The sequence below is a fragment of the Phacochoerus africanus genome, chromosome 9 (assembly GCF_016906955.1).
Source record: "Phacochoerus africanus isolate WHEZ1 chromosome 9, ROS_Pafr_v1, whole genome shotgun sequence".
NCBI classification, from domain to species: Eukaryota; Metazoa; Chordata; class Mammalia; order Artiodactyla; family Suidae; genus Phacochoerus; species Phacochoerus africanus.
This window is the reverse complement of record NC_062552.1, coordinates 38,859,188-38,877,029: the sequence shown is the minus strand read 5'-3', so window position 1 is coordinate 38,877,029 and position 17,842 is coordinate 38,859,188. Positions and strand designations below refer to the sequence as shown.

The 17,842-nt window shown below is 40.7% G+C and overlaps 1 protein-coding gene and 1 long non-coding RNA gene across 9 annotated transcripts in view; one reads left to right on the top strand and one right to left on the bottom strand.

Moving 5' to 3' along the window:
• Positions 1 to 8,291, bottom strand: part of UBR2 (ubiquitin protein ligase E3 component n-recognin 2) — a 126,256-nt gene extending 117,965 nt beyond the window's left edge. For 2 of the 8 annotated variants that reach the window (XR_007137163.1, XM_047797114.1), the window contains exon 1: positions 7,907 to 8,290. Coding sequence is in view for 7 of the 8 variants with exons in the window: in XM_047797114.1 (XP_047653070.1) it covers positions 7,907 to 7,984 (78 nt within the window). In the remaining variant the exon portion in view is untranslated. Of the gene's footprint in view, positions 1 to 7,906 lie in introns of all 8 variants that reach the window. The other 6 variants (XM_047797107.1, XM_047797109.1, XM_047797115.1 and 3 more) reach the window with 5 other exon arrangements.
• Positions 8,292 to 8,414: 123 nt separating this feature from the next.
• Positions 8,415 to 17,478, top strand: LOC125136355 (uncharacterized). The gene is made up of 3 exons (XR_007137164.1): positions 8,415 to 8,563; positions 16,897 to 17,013; positions 17,307 to 17,478. It is a non-coding gene; the product is annotated as an uncharacterized LOC125136355 (long non-coding RNA).
• The last annotated feature ends 364 nt before the right edge of the window (positions 17,479 to 17,842 follow it).

The following is a 17,842-nucleotide window of genomic DNA, read 5'->3' as shown; positions in this document are numbered from 1 at the left end:
TTTTTTCCCTGATCAATCTCTCTATAAGCCCTTTCTCCTTTGCGCTCCCTATTAAAAACATTTTAAAAAGCCACTTTTCCCTACCCCCAAAGTTTTACATGCTATTACCTGAGATAATTATACATAGATATCTAATAGATACTGTAATAGTAGAACTTACAATTAGAAATATAGGAGTTCCTGCAGTGGTGCAACGGGATTGGCAGCATCTTGGGAGTGCTGGGATTCAGGTTCGATTCCCAGCCCCTCTCTGGTGTTGCTGCAGCTTAGGTCAAAACTGCAGCTGGGATCTGATCCCTGGCCCAGGAACTCCATACATCATGGGGAGGGAGGGAAAGAAAGAGAAAAAGAGAAAGAAAAAAAGGAGGGAGGGAGGGAAGGAAAGAAGGAAGAAGAGAGGGAAGGAAGACAGACAGGAAGGAAGATTTGGTTTTCTTCCCACTCCCAACAGAGCTTCTAAAACTCTTGAAATATCCTGTGACAAGTGAAGTAAAGGTGAAAGGAGTGTCTTGTTATTAATAATAAGCCCCTTTCAACCTGACCCGAGTTGGTGTTACAGAGGTGACTTTTGGAAACCCCCTAGGTACTAGTTGCCAGGGGAACTAGCCATGTGATGAGCAGGTTGGTACTTACAGGCTCCACCTCCAACAAACTTTAGGGAAGCAAGATGCGCTAGAGGTAGAGTTAATCATTAAGGACCAATGATGTGATCATCATGCCAGTGGAGGTGGGAAGCCTCCATAAAAATCTCTAAATGTGGGGGTTCAGAGAGCTTCCTGTTTGATGAACACACAGAGGAGCTGGAGCGCCCTGAGAGGGTATGGGAGCTCCATAACCCCCTCATATACCTTGCTCTATTCCATCTGGCTGTTCCTGAATTGTATCATTTTATAATAAGCCAGTAATGTAGTAAATACACAGTTTATCCAAGTTCTATGAACCATTCTAGCAAATTACTGAACTCCCCCTATTTGCAACTTAAGCTGTGGGTAACCTGAGAACCCAGTGCTTGTACTGGCATCTGAAGTAGTGGGGCGCGCGCAGGGCGGGGGGCAGTCTTATAGACTGAGCCCTGAATCTGTGGAATCTGATGCTAACTCCAGGTGTTTAGTGTCAGAACTGACTAAATTATAGGACACAGTTGGTGCCTGCGAGAATGAGAGAACTGCTTGGTGTGGGAATAGCCCCCTCCCCTGCCAACACACGCACACATTTGGTGGCCAGGAGTACTGGTGTGAGAGTAGAAAGAAACAGAAGATACAGTTTTTCCTTTCAGACACCAACTTAATCTGTTCAAAACTGAACACATGATTTCTCACACCACTGGAAAAAAAACCCCAACAAAACCTGCTCTTTTCCCCATTTCCCTATTTTATTTTATTGTCTTTTGTCATTTTAGGGCCACACCTGCAGCACATGGAGGTTCCCAGGCTTGTGGTCGAATGAGAGTATAGCCACTGACCTACACCACAGCTCACAGCAACGCCAGATCCTTAACCCACTGGGCGAGGCCAGGGATCGAACCTGCATCCTCATGGACACTAGTCGGGCTTGTTAACCACTAAGCCATGATGGGATCTCCCCCATTTCCCTATTTTAGACACTAGCATCTACCCAGGTATTCAAACTAGAAAAACATAGAAATCTTTCTTCCTCACCCCAACATCCAATCATGTATTTGGCCTCGTAAATATCTGCTGAATCCATCTATTTCCCTCCCACCATCTCCAATGGCAATACCTCCACTTCCCTAGTCCAAACTCCCACTCCTGTCTTTGGCAAGGATAAGTGCAATCACGTCCTAACTGGTAATCCCCGCTAGTCTTGCCCCCCTACAGTCCCTTTTCCAACTCACCACCAGAGTGTTGCCTGCAAAATGCCAATCCGATCATGTCATTCAGCTTCCCCTTGATTTAGGATCAAGTAAAGTTCCCTGACATGGTTTATAGAGTCCTCTACCTTGTATCATACTCTCCAGTCTCCTTTTCCTCAACTGCATTGCTCCTCTCTCTCCAATTGACAGGGCAATTTCCTACTCATTCTTCAGATCTCAGTTTATATTTCACTTTCTCTAAGATGCCTTCTCGGCCCACTCCTCACCCCCATCTATTCCCATACCCCCAGGTCTAAAACAGAACAAAGCCCCAGTGGGCATTTAGTAAAATCTGCTAACTGAATGACCATAAATATGTTTATACTACTGATCGTCACTTGATATTGGCATTACAGAAAGATGTTCCACATGGCTTTAATGAAAGCAGAAAGAAAGCAGATCCAGGCCCCCAGTCTCTAAACACTAAACCGAATAAGCCCTTCAAACCATCTCCCTTCTTTTCCCTTTCTAGTTTCCCCTGTATTCTGTCATTTACTTATTCCTGCCTCCCATGTCAATTCCATCTAGGTGTTTGTCTTCCTCACTTCTTTGCATAATTGCAACTGACTCATTTTAGCTCTAAATGAAGTAAAAATATGAAATCAGAAAACATGAAACAACTCACTTCTACAAAAATGCAGTAAACTCACCTGCTAACTCATAGGTCCACTGCTTACCTACAGATTACAATCTAACTTTCAAATTAAATCCCTGTTAAAAAAGAGTTTATATTCAAGTGATGTCTAACACCAGAGAGTATAATGTCTTCATTTTAACTATTAATTGCACAATCTTCAGACCACTTCCTCCCTTTGCAAAACAACATGTATAAGAAAGATTTTAAATGTTCATGAAGTGGTATATACTATAGTCAGTTTCAAATTTTAGAAAACTTTTCCAAAAAATGTAAAAATCTTGTTCATAAGTTAAGGGGCTAGATGGAAGCTTATACTGAAAACTGTGAAAGTTTTCACCCCTGAAGTGAAATAATCCTTTTCAAACATTATTAATTTTGCTGTGTTTGCTTTAAGCAAGTAGGAAAGAGACTAAATTATTCTTAAAACAGTACTTCTTTGGAGACAATTCCCAGGTTCAAGGATTTTCTCCAAGAGGAGGAGTGGCTCTAAATCAAAATCTCACACACACACACACACACACACACACACTCTCTTCAGTAAAGGATGAGTTAAAAAAAAAAAAAAGTAGTCAATAGCAAAAGGCAGAGTCAACCAAAAAGCAAACCAGAATCTAATTTTTTGAGCTAAAAAACATGTTGGCCACATCCAAGGGGTTTTCACTCATTCATTGTCAGCAAACTCTATTTCAATATGAAAGAAGGCAGTCAAATTATCCTAAGTGATTTCTTGTTTATGGATGAAAAATTAAACTTTAAGATTCAAGAATTCTAAAAAGCAAAAAACAAACAAACAAAAAAAAAGGAGTTCTTGTTGTGGCGCAGCGGAAACAAATCTGACTAGGAACCATGGGGTTTTGGGTTTGATCCCTGGCCTTGCTCAGCGGGTTAAGGATCTGGTGTTCCCGTGAGCTGTGGTGTAGGTCACAGACTTGGCTTGGATCTGGTGTTGCTGTGGCTCTGGTGTAGGCTGGCAGCTGTAGCTCTGATTAGACCCCTAGCCTGGGAAGCTTCACATGCCTCGGGTGTGGCCCTAAAAAGCAAAATAAATAAATACATAAAAAAATCAAGAATTCACCTCCATGACCTTAGGAAACTAGGCTTCCATCTTACAACATATTTAAAGATTTATTTTAAAAGCAATTTTTAATTTTTCTTATATTTTAGGTTCCCATTTCTCTTAAGACTTCACCTCTGCAGAATTTCAATCCGGGGAAGATAAAAGGTAATGCTTTCTAAAAGAAATTATGTTGTCTTGTGGCTCCAAGGACACTGATGGGTCAAATATGTTCATATATTTTTTTGAACAAAAAATTCAGAAACTGGAGTTCCCATCGTGGCTCAGTGGTTAACGAATCCGACTAGGAACCATGAGGTTGCAGGTTCGATCCGTGGCCTTGCTCAGTGAGTTGAGGATCCGGCGTTGCCATGAGCTGTGGTGTAAGTTGCAGACACGGCTCGGATCCCACGTTGCTGTGGCTCTGGTGTAGGCCAGCGGCTACAGCTCCGATTAGACCCCTAGCCTGGGAACCTCCATATGCCACTGGAGCGGCGCTAGAAATGGTAAAAAGACCAAAAAAAAAAAAAAAAATCAGAAACTAATATTAGCTTCTGGTTAAGGAAAAAAAAAAAAAATCAGCCACCCGGAGTGGGAGTTCGATCCCCAGTCTGGCACAGTGGGTTAAAGGTTGCAGGGCTGCCACAGCTTGGATTCAATCAATGGCTGGCCTGAGACTTCCATCTGCTGTGGAGGCAGCCATTAAAAAAAAAAAAAAAGTCACCTTCTATAAAATATATTAATATTAAAACAAGCATTTCACTAACTTATCTTTTATTGCTTATTATTATAAATTACTAACAAGCCACAAAAATGTGGTTCAAAAAGGGCAGGCATATGATCCAAATTTAAAACTACCTAACAAATCTGGGATTTATGACAGGCATTTTAATGTCATTAAATTTCAACACTTAATATATAAAACAAAGTACTTGTACATGAAAATCCTATACCAGAGATATTGAATTAGTGACAGGCAACAGTATAGATTTTTTTTTTAATTGTAAAGAGAAAATGAGCAAGAGGAAAAAAATTCTGGCTGCCTTTCAGAATGGCTTACATATTTCTCAAAAGAAAAGCTATAGCTTTTTATATTAGTTCTCACTAACATAAGCTAACTGTAAAAATTACTGAGATTTCTAATTTGGCTGCATGTTAATCTGTCTTTATGTCAGACACTTGTGGCTGTCACTAGTAGGCACAACAGAGTAATGAGCACTACCTTATCAGAAGTCCTTGATAAGGGAAGCAGAGAAACTGTCAACTCATTCCACTAAGTAAACATGTTATGACAATGTTTCCCAGAGCTTTCCTTTTTTGAAAGCTAAATTTCAGCCTTGGGATAGAGAGCAAGTACAATAAACATAAAAATGAAAGAATCCCTAGGGGTTAGCCTTTTATCAGAGTGACTAATTATTATTCTATACCAAATTAAAACTGTATTCTTTAACCAATTTGATTTTGCTTTTGTACAAGGATAACCAATGTGTAAGATAATTATGAAACAACAATCTAAAACAACAATTGCTAGAGCTAAAATGGAAGTTTTAAGAACTACGTTAAAAAAAATGAGAACAAAGGAAAATTTTAAACAACTCATATTAAGAGTTCTAGAAATGAAGTAAAAGCATTCTCAAATCAAAATAACAGCGACTCAGTAATAAAAAATAATCTAATTTTAAAATAGGCTAGAGAACTGAATTGACACTTCCAAAGAAGTTATAAAAATAGCCAATAAGCTCATGAAAAGGTGTCAAACATCATGAGTCATCAGGGAAATACAATTCAAAACTAACATGAGATAGCTACCCCTTCACAGCAAACAGAATGGCTAGAATCAAATGGCTAGAATCAACATTTAACAAATGTTGGCAAGATGTGGCAAAGCCCCCTGAAACCTTCACTTCTGCTGGTAAGGTAAAATGATACAGCCGCTTCAGTTTAGCAATTCCTGATCCAGCAATTCCAATCCTGGATATACGCCCAAGGGAAATGAAAACATACATCCCCACAAGAAAGTGTACACAAATGTTCACGGTAGCATAGTTCAAAATCTCACCAAAGTGGAACCAACCCAAATCTCCATCAAGTGATGAATGAATAAATAAAATATGGTATATCCACATAATGGACTATTATCTGGCAGTAAAAAGGAATGAAGTATTGATGATACACGCTAAAACATGGACAAACCTTAAAAACACTACCTAAGTGAAAGGAGCCAGTCACAAAAGACAACATATTATAGGATTATATTTACTGTCTATTTGAAATTTCAAGAATAGACAAATCAATGCAGACAAAAAATAGGTTAGTACTGGCCTAGGGTTTGGGAGGTTAGAGGAAAATAGGAAGTGACTGCTAACAGGTATTGGATTTCTTTTTTAGGATGATAAAAATGTTCTAAAATTGATTGTGGTGACGGCTACACAACTCTGAATATACTAAAAACTACTGAATTGAATTCTAAGATTATGTGAATTATATATAAAACTGCTGAAAATTTCAAAGCATAAGGTAACCAATGTAGATACAAAACTACATAAAACTTCTATAATGAATATGATTACTTTCATACTTGGGGGAAAAACGATATATGTACTTCTTAAGTCATAATCATTTATGGGAACATATAATCAAATCTGTGGAGCATGAAATGGAGGCAGACTTAAGAAATGCTGGGGAAGTCTTATGTGTGGAATCAACTCTAACAAGGAAAAGAGAAAACTAGAACAGAGTTTGTGATCTTCACAATCCCAAATTAAGGCCAAATTAATAAATTCTGATTGCATTTCCCTTAATTTCCTCTACTATACCTGCGTGAGAATTTCACTGCACAAGGACTAGGAGTGTTGGTCTCCAGCAGTGGTTTTAAACTAGCTTCCTCAGGAACCACAACAAATTGGAGAGGCTCTAATTACTTAATAGTTTGCACTTGCAGAATTCGGAAACTAGAGCGCATAACCTGTTATCACTGGGTCAACAAAACTCCGTAGGAGTAAAAAAAAATTTTTTTTTTGAGGAGATTAGATGTCAATATGGGTACTGACAGGAAGACATGGATAGGCAGTAACTGTCATTACCATTTTACTATTTACTTTCATTTTCTTTTTCAAATCTCTTTATAAATGAAAGACAGGTGGGGAAAATCCTTGGATTGTTGCAATATTAAGCAGAAAGTAAATGAAAACACATCTAGAGTAAAAAACAAACAAACAAAAAAACAAAGACTCATCATTCAACAATGTATTTCTTCAAATGTTTCACTTCTATTCCTGTGATTTATTTCCACTACAACTTTACTGTCATCAATTCACCCCCAAATAACTCACTACAGAACACCACTGAAATTTTGTTCCTAACATTCAGATTGTTGACTTGTGTTCAAAGGTCACTCCCTTCCTAGCAGCTTTTTAAATCCAAGGCCTTAGAGGTGGGGCCTCAGCTGTTTGGGTCCATTCTTAATCATTCCGAACGATATGTTCTAATAGGTGTTCCGTGTTCTTAAGGAAAGATGTCATAAAGTTTTGTTAATTATTTTTCAACTCTGCTACTTATACAAGCATATTCATATTACAGTTTCAGTACAATACTGGGTCTGAATGCTTTAAGTTTAGGGCATAACTGCCCCCACTATACCATGACCAAACTTCACATTATTAGCATCCATTTACTAAGAGTTGTTCTCTCAAAGTTATATAATGTTCGTTTATCCACCCAACTACCCCCAACTCCTGGAAAAATTATTTTTAATCTTCCAGTCTCCACCACTACTTTCTCAATCTCAGTAAACGTGTCAAGACACTACTTTCTGCACATTCATCAACGCTGTCGACTGACCAAACAGGTGCAAAAAACGCACAAAAGAGGGTAAAGAGGAAGAACAATATCGTTCGCATCCTTCGGTGCCTAGAGCGGTCCCAGAAACAAAGTGAGGTAGCAGGTTTCAGAGGAGGAGGCAAGGCTCAGCTTATCTCAGGAAAAGGAAACAAGGGATAAAGTACCCCAAACACCAGGAAGCGTCTCTCCCTCCTATCTTCCAAGAGTTGGCATAAAAGGCAAAGGCCCTGGGTTGGGGACTTCCTGGGAGAAATAATGGAAGCGCGAAAAGGAACGTGAAGGTGGCTGTGCATCCAGCAGACTTGCGGGCTATTTGTGGATAAAGAGAGAAGGACAGGAGCAGAATCTGGGGCCTCCCTGGGCCGTTACCCACAGGGCGAGAACCGAGAAGCCGGCGCGGTCGTCACCCCAAGTCGCAGCTCCCGGATTTCCAGGAGTCGGTTCCTCCCCCGGGGCGCGGCCTGCGACAGCCGGACGTCTCCGCCCGGGTCCCGGCACTCACCCCCGCGGTCTCCTCAGCCGAACATTCCAGCAAACTCCGGTCGATGGCCTGCACCTCGGGCTCCAGCTCCGACGCCATCTTCCTTCCTGCGCTTCCCCAGCGCTGACGCTGCTATCTCCGCTCCGAGGGCCGCGGCCTCGCCACAGCCCCCGCGTCCGAGACTTCCACCTCTGCCCCGGGCGGTCGGTCGGGAGCCGTCCAGGCGGCGGAAGTCGGAGAAGACGGAGAGTAGCGTGAGGTGAGGCGTACAGGAGGGACGGTGCCTCCCGCGCTCCCTCTTGGGCCCTGCGCCCAAAAGTCAAGACACCGCCTCGTCCCTACCCCGGGGAAGGACACAGAGAACCCCGGGCCTGGCACTCTTGCTCGTTTCTACCGCGTCCGGCACCAGGAAAGAAGCAATTACACCCAAAATAGGAAGCAAAGCACCCTGGGAACTGTAGTCGTCCTCCATAGGGCCGGGGTTGGGGGGGGTAGAGGTGGAGCCCTTACAAGGAGCCCCATTATGGCACTGTGGGAGTTGTAGTCCATCTCCTCCTAAGAGACTGGGCAAATGGCACACCAGCGGGCGGGGCTTTTCTTCACGGCTGGAATCATGGGAAGAGATTAGTGGCGAGAAGCGCCCACCCGGGAAGAGGAAGAAGCGCGAGATACTATGGGGTACCGTAGTTTTATTCCCCCAACACCGTTTGTTCGTATTTGTGTCCCGCAAGCCTAGAACTGTACCTAGCACGTGGTAGAACTCGAATACGAAAGCCTGGCATACGTACGAACTCAAATACTTGTCGAATGAATGAATTAGTTCTATTCGTATAGTTCTATGGCCATCAGCCATCAACCCCTCTTTCCGTTAGATTGGTGACCGAGGTGTACATTTTCCACGTTTTTGAAGGTCTCGGAAAACATGCCGTTTTAAAACGCTGTTAAAGGATATATTTCCAAGTGATTTAGTTAAGACCGTTCATTAAAATTTATTTCAAATCTTGGGAGTTCCCTGGTGGCCTACCGGTTAAAGGACCCATCATTGTCGCTGTTCCTGCTCTAGTCACAGCTGTGGTGAGGGTTGGATACCTGCCCGGGAACTTATGCATGCCTCAGGAAAAAAAAATTATTACAAATCTTGCTGCAAAGGACAAGGAGTCTACCAAGCTAATTCAAAGATTTACTCTTGATAGGGATATTGTGTAGAAATAGATAATCATTGTAAGATAAGAAAATTGCATTTGGGTAGAAGTAATTAGGTTCTTGACTGGCATATGGGTGAGTGGGTTTCTTAGAACAAATTTTCGATTCCTTTAGAGTTTATCAGAAAATTGCTTGCACATTTTATGAGACTGCTAATTTATTCCCATAAAGAAATTGTGAATTAGGCAAAAAATGTTCTGATCCAATCCAGATATGGGACCTGGTTTGCTGTTATTGCTGTTAACAATAGTATAATATTAACTAAATTTTTTTAAGGAAATAAAAGTTACCCATTATCTCACAGTACAAATAACCCTTGTTATCATTTTTAAAAAAGTAAAAGTAATATATGTATAGGATTTTAAATTCAAACTGAAGGGAAATATTTTGAAAGAAAAAAATGAAAATTGTGCCTCTTTTATCCCAAGTCCCTTTCCCCAAGGAAAAGCATTTTTAATATCCTATTATGATTCTATCCAGAAAAAAGTATGCGTATGTTTGAGAATGAGAGACATTAAATGAGAGATCTTGAAACGTTCTTTTCTTCTTTGCTCAACTACCTTGCAGTGAGGCGCTCCCCAGTCAGAGTCAACCTGGAGGAAAATTGGGATCGTTACAACCCAGAAGCAAAGATAGTGCCTAAGAGTCCTAACATAGAATTAAAGCCATTAAAATACATTGTAAAGAAATTTTCTGCCCTTCACACCATTCTTTTCTTCCTTTTATTATTTTTGGGTTGATATTAATGTTCTTTTGTCCTAAATTCTTGAATTGGATGTTGGCTGTTAACCCTCCTCTGTTTTTTTCAGCATGTACATCTAAGGCAGTGGTTTTCAAACTTGAGCATGCGGAGTTGCCATTGTGATGCAGCAGAAACAAATCTGACTGGTATCCATGAGGCTGTGGGTTTGATCCCTGGCCTCACTCAGTGGGTCAGGGATCCAGCATTGCTGTGAACTGTGGTGTACATTGCAGATGTGTCTGGGAGCCCATGTTGCTATGGCTGTGGTGTAGGCAGGCAGCTGTAGCTCCAATTTGACCAATGTGACCCTAAAAAGCAAAACAAAAGCAAAAAAACACCTTGAGCGTACATCAGAATTACCTAGTGTCTTGATAAAATCCGTACTCCACTCTCAGAATTTCTGATTCAATATATTTTGGGTGAAGACTGAAAATTGCATTTCTGTCAAGTTCCTGGATCATTTTGTGGGTCTGGGAACTTAAAGAATCACAGATTTATTAACAATATACTTTCATTATATACTGCTTTAATTATATTACACAAATATTTCTATGTAGTGTTTTCATTATCATTCATTTCTGAATACTTTCTAATTTATTATGATTTCTTACTTGATCCATGTAGTATGTTTTTAAATTTTCAAATGTGTATGGCATTGCAATCTTTTCTTTTTCTTTTATTTTTATTAGAGTATAGTTGATTTGCAGTGTGTCAGTTTCTGCTGTATAATAGTGACGGAGTCATACAGGTATACACATTCTTTTTCTCACTCTGTCTTCATCATGTTCTATCCTCTCCCAAGAGATTGAATATAATTCCCTGTGTTTGATATCCATTCTATGGTGAAGTAAAAAAAACAAAAAGAACATAAAGTCAATGCAGACGATCAATACCGCGGGGCAACAAAAGATGGCTCAAGGATGAGTCGGGGATTGTCAGGAGAGATAGGATAGAGAGATGACGTAAGGTTCGGAAGAGCATGTCAAGTAAGAGGGAGGGGAGGGGAGGGGAGGGGAGGGTGTAGGAAGGAAGGAAGGAGGGGGGAGGGAGGGAGGGAGGAAGGAAGGAAAGGAAAGGAAGGAAGGAAGGAGGAGTGGGGGGGGGGGGGGGGCGTGGAGAGGGTGCGGGGGGGGGTCGGTGGAGTCTCACTTCACCCTCCTTCCGCTGCCCCCTCCCCTCACCTCAATTTGGATTAGTTACATCAGGGTAGCCTTCCTTCTTCCCCATGCTTTCCCACCTGCCCATTTCACCTTCCCATAATGTCTTCCGTTGCCGATCTCACTCTCCCATCGCCATGTTCGCTAGTCATCATTCTCCCGGTTTTACTATCCATATATTCCTCACCATTTTTTTTTTTCTTACCCTTGCGTCAACTTGCTCTATACTGTTCTTTACCATGGTTCTATAATGCCAAGCCTCATTCCTACCTCGACTCATTCCTCCTTTATTCTTTATTTATTTATGTATTTCTTGCTTTATTGCTTCTGGTCTTTCTGTTTCTTTCTCTCCTCCTCCTTTCTTTTTCTGTCTTTCTCAAGGCTGCACCTGTAGCAGCAATCTTTTCTTTTTTCTTTTTTCATACCCATGACTCACTTATTTTACAACTGGAAGTTTATACCTTTTAATAGTCCTCACCTATTTCTTTCCTCCTACCCATTCCCCTCTGACAACCATCTGTTTGTTCTCTGTACCTATAACACTGTTTCTGTTTTGTTATATTTGTTCATTTGTTTTGTTTTTTTTAGATTCCACATGTAAGTGAAATCATACAGTATTTGTTTTATTCTGTCTGATATATTTTTCTTAGCATAATACCCTCAAGGTCCACACATGTTGTCACAAATGGCAGGATTTCATTGTTTTTATGGCAGAGTAATATTCCACTGTATATATATACCACCTCTTCTTTATCCATTCATCTATCGATGGGTGTGTAGGTTGCTTACATATCTTGGCTATTGTAAACAATGCTGCAATATTTTCTAATTAGTGTTTTTGTTTCCTCCAGATAAATATGGACAAGCAGAATTTCTGGATTATATGGTAGTTCTATTTTTATTTTTTTGAGGAATCTCCATACCGATGTCCATAGTGGCTGCAGCAATTTACATTCCCACCAACAGTGTAGGAGGGTTCCCTTTTCTCCATACCTTTCTAGCATTTGCTATTTGTAGGGGTTTTTTTGTTTGTATGTTTTTGGTTTTTTTTTTTCTTTTTTTTAGTGCTGCACCTGTGGCATACAGAAGTTCCCAGGCTAGGGTTCAAATCAGAGCTACAGCTGCTGGCCTATGCCAAAGCCACAGCAACTCGGAATCTGAGCCATATCTCCTACCTACTCTACAGGTCACAGCAATGCCAGATTCTTAAACCACTGAGTGAGGCCAGGGATGCATCCTCATGGATACAAGTCGGGTTCATAACCCCCTGAGCCACAACAGGAACTCCCTGTAGATTTTTTTAAATGATGGCCATTCTGACTGGTGTGAGGTGGTACCTCCTTATGGTTTTGATTTGCATTTTCCTAATACTTAGTGATGTTGAGCATCTTTTCATGTGCCTGTTGGCCATTGTATGTCTTCTTTGGAGAAATGTCTATTGAAATCCTCTGTCCATTTTTTAATCAGGCTTATTTTTTAGATGCTGAGATGTATACATTCTTTGTATATTTTGGTTTTTAACCCCTTATCAGTTGTTTGCAAATATATTCTCCCATTCACTAGGTGGCCTTTTCATTTTGTTGATAGTTTCCTTCATTGAGCAAAAGCATTGTAATTTGATGCAGTTCAATTTGTTTATTTTTGCTTTTGTTTCTCTTGTATAAGGAGACATACCCCCCAAAAATTACTAGAATTAATGTCAAAGAGCTTTCTGCCTATATTTCCTTCTAGAATTTTTATGGTTTCAGGTCTTATATTTAAGTCTTTCATCCATTTTGAGTTAATTTTTGGAAGGCAGCTATGCTCATCACTATACCACCAATGCACTACAAGTTTATTTTTGTGTACAGTGAGAGAGGGTAGTCCAGTTTGATTCTTTTGCATGTAGCTGTCCAGTTTTCCCAACATCATTTATTGAAGAGACTGCATTTTCTCTGTTGTATTTTCTTGCCTCCTTTGTCATTGATTAATTGCTTATATATTGTGGGTTCATTTCTGGGCTCTTTGCTCTGTTCCATTGATCTATGTGTCTTTTTGTGCCAGTACCATACTGGCTTGATGACTGCAGCTTTGTAGTATAGTTTGAAATCAGGGAGCATGATAACAGTTCTGTAAAAAAAATGTCATTTGTATTTTGATAAGAATTGAATCTATAGATTGCCTTGGGTAGTAGCATCATTTTCACAAAATTAATTCTTCCAGTCTGTGAACACAGTATATCTTTCCATCTGTCATCTTCAGTTTCTTCATCTGTGTCTTGTAGTTGTCCAAGTACAAGACAAGTTTGTCCAAGTATCTCCCTAGTTAGATTTATTCCTAGATATTTTATTCTTTTTGATGGGATTGTAACTGGGATTGTTTTCTTTTCTTTTCTCTTTTCTTTTCTTTTCTTTCTTTTCTATTCTTCTTTTGTCTTTTCTAGGGCTGCATCCGTGGCATATGGATGTTGCCAGGCTAGGGGTCTAATTGGAGCTATAGCTGCCAGCCTACACCACAGCCACAGCAATGCTGGATCCAGGCCGTGTCTGCAACCTCCACCACAGCTCACAGCAATGCCAGATCCTTAACCCACTGAGCGAGGTCAGGGATCGAACCTGCAGCCTCATGGTTCCTAGTCAGATTCATTAACCACTGAGCCATGACGGGAACTCCTGGGATTGTTTTTTTAATTTATTTTTCTGATAGTTCACTGTTAGTGTATAGAAATACAGCAGATTTCTGTATATTAGTTTCATGTCCTGCAACTTTAATGAATTCATTGATAAGTTCTGATCATTTTTTGGTGGCATCTTTAGGATTTTCTGTGAGGTACAGTATCCTGTCATCTGAAAACAGTGACAATTTTACTACTTCCTTTACAGTTTAGATTCCTTTTTTTTTTTTTTTCCTTGTCTGATTCCTGTAACTATGACTTCAAATAGTGTGTTGAATAAAAGTGGTGAGACTGGGCATTCTTGTCTTGTTTCTGATCTTAGAGGAAATTCTTTCAGCTTTTCACCATTGAGTATGATGTTAGCTGTGGGTTTACCATATATGGGCTTTATTATGTTGAGTTATATTCTCTCTATACCCTTTCTGGAGAGGTTTTTTTTTTTTTGTCATAAATGGATATTGAATTTTGACAAAGATTCTTCTGCATCTATTGAGATGATGATATGATTTTTATTCTTTTTTGTTTGTTTTGTCTTTTTGCCTTTTCTAGGGCTGCTCCTGTAGCATATGGAGGTTCCCAGGCTAGAGGTCTAATCAGAGCTGTAGCTGCTGGCCTACACCAGAGCCACAGCAACGCAGGATCTGAGCCGCATCTGTAACCTACACCACAGCTCATGGCAACGCCGGATCTTTAACCCACTGAGCAAGGCCAGGGATTGACCCCGCAACCTCATGGTTCCTAGTTGGATTTGTTAACCACTGAGCCATGATGGAAACTCCTGATTTTTATTCCTAAATTTGTTAATGTGGTATATCACATTGACTTGCAGATATTGAGCCATCTTTGCGTCCTTCGGATAAATCCCATTTGATCATGCATGGTGTATGATCATTTTATTGCATTGTTGAATTCGGTTTGCTAGTATCTTGTTGAGTATTTCTGCAACTATGTTCATGAGTGATATTGGCCTGTAATTTTCTTATTTGTGTGATATCTTTGTCTGATTTTGGTATTAGGGTGATCTGGCCTTATAAAATGAGTTTGGAAGCCCTCTTTCCTCTTCAGTGTTTTGGAATAGTTTGAGAAGAGTAAGTGTTAACTTTTCTCTGAATGTTTGCTATAATTCACTTGTGAGGCCATCTAGTCCTGGACTTTTGTCTGTTGAGAGGATTTTTTTTTTTTTAATGGTCACACCCTCAGCATATGAAAGTTCCTGGGCCGGGAATTGAATCCAAGCTGCAGCTGCAGCCTAGCCTCAATTGTGGCAATGCCAGATCCTTTAACCCACTGCACCAGGCCAGAGATTGAACCCATGCCTCCACAGTGACCTGAGCCACTGCAGTTGGATTCTCAGCCTACAGCACCACAGCTTGTTGGGTGTTTTTTAATCACAGATTCAGTTTCAATACTTATAATTTGTCTATTCATTTTTTCTAATTCTTCCTGGTTTAGTCTTGGGAGATTGCACATTCCCAGGATTTTGTCCATTTCTTCTAGGCTGTCCATTTTATTGGTGTATAGTTGCTCATAGTGGTCTCTCATGATTCTTTGTATTACTATGGTGTCAGTTGTAATTTCCCCTTTTTCATTTCTGATTTTATTTTATTTTATTTTAGTCTTTTTAGGGCTGCACCTACAGCACATGGAAGTTCCCAAGCTAGGGGTCAAATCGAAGCTGCAGCTGCTGGCCTACACCACAGCCATAGCAATGCCAGATCCGAGCCACATCTGCAAACTACACCACAACTCAGGGCAACACCAGATCCTTAACCCAGTGAGCAAGGCTAGGGATCAAACCCGCATCCTCATTGATACTGGTTGCGTTCATTACTGCTGAGCCACAGCGGGAACTCCCATTTCTGATTTTATTGATTTGGATCATCTCCCTTTTTTCTCTTGATGAATCTGACTAAAAATATCAATTTTGTTTTTCCTTTCAAAGAACCAGCTTTTAGTTTCATTGATCTTTTCTATTGGTTTTTCTCCTTGCTTTTTTTTTTTTTTTTGGCCCATGCCCATGGCATGCAGAAGTTACTAGACCAGAGATTGAACCTATGCCATAGCTGTGACCCATACCACAACTGTGGCAACACTGGATCCTTAATCCTCTAAGCCACAAGGGAATTTTTTTTTTTTTTTTTTAAGGGCTGCACCTATGGCAAATGGAAGTTCTTGAGCCAGAGGTCAAATTGAAACTTCAGGTGCTGGTTTATACTACGGCCATAGCAACACAGGATCTGAGCTGCATCAGCAACCTATGCTGCAGCTTGAGTCAATGCCAGAGCCTCAACCACCAAACAAGGCTGGGAATCAAACCTGCATCCTCACAGATACTGTGTCTGGTTTTTAACCCTCTGTGCCTGTAGCCCTGTAGAAGTTCTGGACCAGGGATCTCAACATTAGCAAGCTGAGCTTCGGTCGTGACAATGCCAAATCCTTAACCCACTGTGCCACAAGGGAACTCCTGTTATTCCTATTCTTTACTAAAACCCTTTCAGACAGATGTTATTATTTTATGGTGAAACTGAGGCTCATGAATATGAGGTAACTTGCCCAGTCACTGTTGTAGATTGAATGCAGTTTTACGGCCCTAATTACCAGCCTTCCTGTTCTCACTTGCTTTGCTGTGGGATTCTGCCCGTCTTTGAGTATTTTCCCATCCTTTGAATCTGGGCTGGCCTTGTGACTTGCTTTAGAGACTAGAACATGGTGAAAGTAGCAGTACACCGGTTCCAAGCCTAGATTCCTAGATGTGGTCTTGCACAGTTCCATGCGCTCTCTCAGACCTCTGCTTTCTGCATGAGAACAAGTTTGTGCTAGCCTGCTGGAGGATGAGAGCGCATAGGAAGGAAAGCCGAGGTGCGCAGGTTAGCAGCCAATCAGCTCTCGGGAGCAGAGCCGCCTAGCCGACCTGTGAGTAGCTGCAGGCAGGTGAGGGAGTCCCAGGAGACCAGTCAAACTGGCCCAAATTACTGACCTGCCAAATTATGAACTAAATGATTACAGTTTTCAGCCACTGAATTTTGAGGTGGTTTTATATGTAGGCATAACTAATCACTTCGGTCTCATAGTCAGTTTAGTAGCAGAGCTGGCCTTTAAATTCAGGTCTCTCCTGAGTTCCAAGGTCTCCAAAGCTCATATTCTTTCCATGCCACGTTGCTTCCTCCTAGGGAAATTAATTTATTGTTTTTTAGTGATTATAATAATGAAGCTCATGTATAATATGCCAAAATTCAATCTCCTTTTTCCTTGACAGATCCTAAATTAATTGGTCCTTCTTAAAGGCCATGGGTAAAAGACTGAGAGCATTTGTTTTTGAACTGTTTGAAAACACTGAACTGAGATCTTCTTATCATCAGAGAGTCACACCACGGTAGGTCCATCCATGGTTAAGGCTATGGGCCCATGCTTTGCTTTTCCTGGGGACAGGGGTACCCACTTTCCTCTTTCATCCTGAGATAATTGACAGTGATGACAGCACTTTTTTTTCCTCTTGGGGGTTAAGAGTAGGTTTCCTCTAATCTCTGATAGAAATGTTATAAAGCAGCTGGTACATAAAAAGTCCTCAGGCAATAAAAAAGTTAACAAATGAATATATTAACAAAGATTTTGAAAAATATCTCATATTTTCTGTATCTGTTGTCATGGATATAAATTATCTCCTAGGAATGTGATTTCATGCTCCCTGAAGTCAACTTGTCTAGACCATCTTTTTTCCAGATGTGGGAAGGATTGTCACATAGCATACTGTGAGGCAGAAGTATCCAACTAGCACATTCTGTCCCGGTGGGTACCAATCCGTATAACAAAGACCTTGACCTACCTACCTCCAGTCAGTTTTCTCTGAGTCCTCTTTTTGGCTAGGTTTTGGGCTCTGTCCTTGGCCTGATTATTGGTTTTAGCAAGTATCCTGCTAAGTCAATTTCCAGGACTCTCCTACCCCTGGTCTCATCACCTTGATGTTTGATCAAATTCCTCATCCCCATGCTTGATATCTTATCACCCTGGCCTACCTTCAGCAAGAATCCTGTTGAGTTGGTCTAGCAAGAATCTCCCTAGCTTTGAAGTTTATGCTATGTAAATTTTCCATCCACTGACCCCACCCTGCTCCTTGGCTATAAATATCTATTCGTCCTTGTGCTCAGAGTTAAGCCAAATTTTTCTTCTCTGTTGCAAAAGCCCATTGTAGTAGTCCCCTTTGA